This window comes from Aplysia californica, unplaced genomic scaffold, assembly GCF_000002075.1.
Source record: "Aplysia californica isolate F4 #8 unplaced genomic scaffold, AplCal3.0 scaffold00858, whole genome shotgun sequence".
Taxonomy (NCBI): Eukaryota; Metazoa; Mollusca; class Gastropoda; order Aplysiida; family Aplysiidae; genus Aplysia; species Aplysia californica.
Window position 1 is genome coordinate 207,915 of NW_004798128.1, and position 5,451 is coordinate 213,365.

At 43.0% G+C, this 5,451-nt stretch overlaps 1 protein-coding gene across 1 annotated transcript in view; it reads right to left on the reverse strand.

Annotated features, from left to right (window-relative positions):
• LOC101860613 (peptidase M20 domain-containing protein 2) overlaps positions 1-5,451 on the reverse strand; it is a 22,281-nt gene that overhangs the window by 15,122 nt on the left and 1,708 nt on the right. Inside the window, exons 2-3 of the mRNA XM_035972809.1 lie at positions 1,760-1,903; positions 73-348 (exon numbers count right to left, since the gene is read on the reverse strand). Coding sequence (XP_035828702.1) covers positions 73-348; positions 1,760-1,864 — 381 coding nt within the window. The 5' untranslated portion in view covers positions 1,865-1,903. The remainder of the gene's footprint in view (positions 1-72; positions 349-1,759; positions 1,904-5,451) is intronic.

The window sequence follows — 5,451 nt, forward strand, 5'->3', positions numbered from 1 at the left end:
TATATATATATATACTGTTATGCCTATGAAGCAAGAAGATCAACATGATAACAGTGGACTGGGGACTGCTACCTTTCCTATTGGTGTCGATGCCGCCTTGATAGCTTCTTGAATTCCGAGAGCTGTAGCCACAGCAACTTCCGCTACCAAGTTGTATCCATTCACGTGACCTTTTCCCTTGACAGCGTCAAACTGACAGATAATGGCAATATTTGGCCTCCGTGCGCCGCCAACTTCGCTCTCTCCAAACTCGGCCATGAAGGCAGTCGGCAGGCCCTTCAACTTCTTAGTGATCTTAAAGTTGTTCTTTTTCAGGAAACGGGTTAGAGTTTTTGCAGTCTTAACTTCCTGAAATAGAACGTCGAAAATGGATATGCTTATGAGGTTTTTGCTTTCTTTTAAAAGAATAGTTTGAGTTTGTGGTTTGGAGACAAATTTCTCCCTGCGAGATGAATGAAAATTGTCATTGTCATTGACATTGTCATTTATGTTGTTGCTTTTCGTTTGTTCGTTGGTTTACTGCTTTCATTTGTTTATTTGTTGGTGTTGGTTTTTTGTGTACATGTATTTATTTGTTTGTATAAATGGCAAGATGTTTTACTACGGTTTTGCGTGGGTTGTGGAGGAGGGGGGGGTGTAAGTTTTTTTGTCTAGCATGTTGTTCGCGTTTTTAACTCAGGATTCATACTCACGAGGCCAGTGTCGAAACAAATGTACCAGACAAAAACTGTGGACAGTCACCTGTACTTTGTACACTGCAAAGGACTAGCGTCTGTGGTGTATCGATCACGCGCTTCGCTGTTGCACTCGGGTGAACCGTGGTCAGTTCCAGAGTGAGGACAAAATTAAATTCTTGTCGCGTTCTTTCGGCTGGGATGCTTATCCCTCTCAGCCCGGGTTGGATCTGACATACAGGTTCAGAATCGCGCCTCCTAAATGATCTAAATTGTGTCCAGGGGAGCGTAAAGACACATACTATTTTTTTTCAATACACTACTAGGGATCTAGGCTAGAGTCAATGGAAGGCTAGAGATTAGTTTTAAGGCCACTAACTGGATTATGATTGAGGCACTCAGGATTCGGAGAGTAAACACGTTGAGGCTTAGGATTTCAATTTTTGTTTAAAGTAAAAGTTTTCGGCTCTTGCAACACAATTAGGTCATATAAATGTTGAAGATTTGTTGTTGTTATTTTTAAAAAATTATTATTGTTAAGTTTTCCTGTCTCTCAGACCATTTGGCTCAGTCCTATTGAAGACGACGCGTAAACTGAAATTCGGATGTCCCACCACTTAAATAACCTACTAAGTGTTAAACCTGAAAACTTTATTTTTATAATTTTGCTTTCTGGGCTTAGAACCTTGCTCAAAAGCTGGTGGTTGGTGGGTGCTTTGATATGGTTTGCTCCTTCTTTCTTTTCAAACATTTATCGCTCTTATCTCTAACAGAATTACACTTCTTTTTGTGTTTGGTACTTGTGATACCTTTAATCTTTGACACTTATATTGACCTTTGTGTTGCAATTGCCATAGAAAGCTTACTAAAACAAATATTAAATACGCCCATACATACCCCCATCCCACACACACACCACACACACACGCACGCGCGCGCCCGCTCACACACACACACACACACACACACACACACACACACACACACACACACACACACAAGCTTTGCTCAAAATTGAAAAGCTTGCCGACCTCACAAGAGAACGTGCCCGTGTGCGGGCTAGATCTAGATTTCACTTAACCTACCCGTTTGCCCACTTCCGCGTATGCCCAAATCCGTTTGGACAAGGCGTGCAGTCCAGCCTCTTGCTGCTCGATAGCTTGACATGCGCAACACTTGTACTGATCCATGCTGTAGGGTGCCTGCTGTTCCTACTTGCCCAGTGCACACTGCCAATCGGTTGGGTTTGTTTGGGTTTTTTTTTGTTGTAAAACAGAGTGTTGGTTTTAGTAAGAGTTTTACGGCACTTGCAACACAATAAATTATATATAAGTACCGAAGGTTAGAAGAGTTACAGGAAAGTAACAAATACAAAAAGGAGCAAGAGAGATCAGGACGATGAGTGTTTGATAGGAAAGAAGGAGCAAACGACATGAGAGCACCCGCCAACTACCCTGCAATCGTTTGTTTGTTTGAGTAAAGAGAATCACACCGACACAATAATGGCCGTTTGGTGTTGGGGGGAAATAAAACAGACAGACAGAAACAACACAGGGAGAGTGATGAAGTAGGATACACCAGTAGGGCCCCCAACCCACCCGCACAGCCAATCAGAGGCGTGCCAACTTTTTCAAACCCCAGTCAGGGGCAACTAATGTTATAATATCAGATTACGTACCACCAAACAGATATACCATTAAGTTGGACTTGCTCTTGGTGTAGTGTGTATGGAAGGAATATCTTTTCAATTTCCGGATAACCGAATCCAGAATAGTTTTAGGAAATTCAGTATAGATGGCAGACTTGCTATCAAATTTATCGGACAGGATCGGGGCCATAGTTTACTTTCTATAATACTTTTCTAACGTCACTTTCAGCACAAACGAGTCATAAAAGTGCTAAGGATTAGAGATTAGAGGTGTCACTATAGAGTAAAACACAAAGAAAAGAAGAAAGAAAAATGGAAGTTTTAGATGATTGTTAGGAAAGAAGGAGCAATCCACACCAGAGCATCCCCAATCACTCTCCCATTTTCCTTCAAGGATGGGGCGAAAGCTACCATTTTAGGCACGATACTGAAGTCTACCGTGCCCTTCAAATCAAACGCTTTATTTTTCAAGGTTGCTTGTTGAATCTTTGTATTGTGCTGGAATAGTAGCACTTTTGCCCCAACGTGTCTAACCGCGACTCAATCCAATTGCCAGTGCGCACTGGCTATACCAGTACAGCTTTGGAGAGATCAGGGAAGGGTGTTTATGCTAGAGACTGGAGGGCCTGACCTCAGCGAAGCGTACCGAAAAAGGAAGTTAAGCTGACGTTAATGGATTGTTGAAATCAGAGTCAGACAACATAATTGTTTTCAATTATTGTTGAAGAATTTAGACGTATCAGTCTTCAAAGTAAAACTACTCCCCTCCCCCCCCCCTTCCTCCCACACACACACACTACGTCTCCTGTTTTCATAACTGGTACTGGTAGATGATGGCGCCAACTGATGGGAATGAGCACGGGATAAAAACTGAATAAAACCACACAAACACACACACACACACACACAGAGAGAGAGAGAGAGAGAGAGAGAGAGAGAGAGAGAGAGAGAGAGAGAGAGAGAGAGACAGACAGACAGACAGACAGACAGACAGACAGACAGAGACAGAGAGAGAGAGAGAGAGAGAGAGAGACAGACAGACAGACAGACAGACAGACAGACAGAGAGAGAGAGAGAGAGAGAGAGAGACAGACAGACAGACAGACAGACAGAGAGAGAGAGAGAGAGAGAGAGAGAGAGAGAGAGAGAGAGAGAGAGAGAACATCATAAACAGAATGTTTGTGTTAGAGAAGCCATGAGTCTCAAGAGTTGTCACCATTAGCTGAAATTGCTGGCAAGAGGCACTTCTGAGGTGAAGGGCATCTGTGTAGTACATGTACAGGCATGTATTGAATTTAGCGAGAGAGATAGAGAGAGAGGGGGGGGGAGATCAAGTAGATGAGAAAGATAAATAATAAAACTTGTTATTTTCTGCGTTGTTGAAAATGTCTTCAGTGTGAGGAAGAGGCTAGACTTCATTTTGTAAAGTGTTTTACGGCGCTCGCAACTGCATAGGTCATATGAGCGCGCGGGACACACCTAATATTTTCAATTGGTAGGAAATTTTGAATTTTGCCCGGGTGGCGGCCGAAGCCTACTCTTATCGATTTTAGACCACCAAGGGATCTTTAACGTGCGCAACTTGCACACGGGCCCTCCGAGATTTTTCGCCCTTGTCCGAGAAGGCTAGGTGTAGATCTTTCCTACCAGAAGATCAGGGGTGTGGCTGAAAGACAGCAGTAAGAAGAAGCGAAGGAGTAGCAGTAGAAAGGCTGCAGAAAGAATCAGGAGCCCAGAGGAAGAGGCAAAGGAGGTGAGGGGTTGGGGGCCGAAAGAGGAGACGAAAGCAGACGACAGAACATTGCTAGAGAGCAGGAAAGGAGGTGAAAGGAGACAAATTTAGAGAAGAAAACTTTTAAGTCGCTGCCCGGATTCGAACCCGGGACCTTTTGAATGAGAGGCCAACACCTTAACCTCTAGGCCACGAGAGCCCCCTAGGCTAGACTTAGTAGACCTTTAGGAGGATAGAAAACGAAAAATGATTAATTTATAAAAGATAAATAAAGTAATAGCTTTTGGCTCGGTAGAAATTTTTTAAAGTAAGTTAGGCTAAATGCAATCCATCGTGCATTTTTGGTATTATATACTTCAAAGGGCCCTCGAATCTGCTCATAGAGCCACCTGTATGAGCAAATGGCCAGTACAAACAGCCATTCCTAACTTCTCCCATTGTAGGGGTTGTTGTTGTGTTGTTGTTGTTTTTGTTGTTGTTGCATTATTATAATGACACTGTAAGATGTCCAACCTTCTAAGACAACCGCTTTTTTCCTCGACAATGAGTGGCCGTCTTCAATAATTTCCAAGTGTACATGTAATTGGACAAGTGATGTCAAAGATATGTTGACGTCAGACACGTACACATCTTCCTGGCGTGTCACGTAGACCCTATTTGATAAAGAATAAAGTACCCGAGTGGGTTATGAAAGGCACGCTACTGTGCTCACAGGGGGGTGGTTCCACACGAAATAGTCTCGCTGGCAAAAGTGTACTTCATCAATCGAAGGTAAACGGGGCAGGGGTGGACCCAGAGCAACCTAAATGGAGAGCCTAAACAGATAAATGACGGGGGAAAAACTCAGAATAACGCTTCAGTCGCTTTTTAGAGCATCAGAACAAAGGAATGAATGAAAAACAATGATCGGTAATGTTTGTCCCAGATCTGACACTTGATGATGACGATTTGTGGTAGAAAACCCCTCACATTCAGTATACAGTGGAACTCGGATTCAACGAGGTTGCCGGGCCTGACCTAAAATATCGTTGAATCCGAGTGTTCGCTATAGCAAACATGAGGTTTTGTATACATAATTATAGGCACTGAGCAGGTAATATATAAAGAGAAGTCACAAATAGTGCCTGAAATGCCCGAATATTATGAGCTGGGTAAAAGAAAAAGACCGATTCGTTCAAATGCATTCCTGTGTCATTTCGATTGTTTACCACAAAGTTGTGTTGCTGTGTAGATCCTAACAAAACGGCAACGTTTGATTTCATTGACAAGCGCACAATTCATTACGAAAATCTACGTCAAGACTAGTTTATCATTGTAATAATGATCAGTTGCCGAGGGGAAAAAAAGACTGTGACGCGTTTGTATCTGCGACGTTCAACGCCCGGATCGCTAGTGCG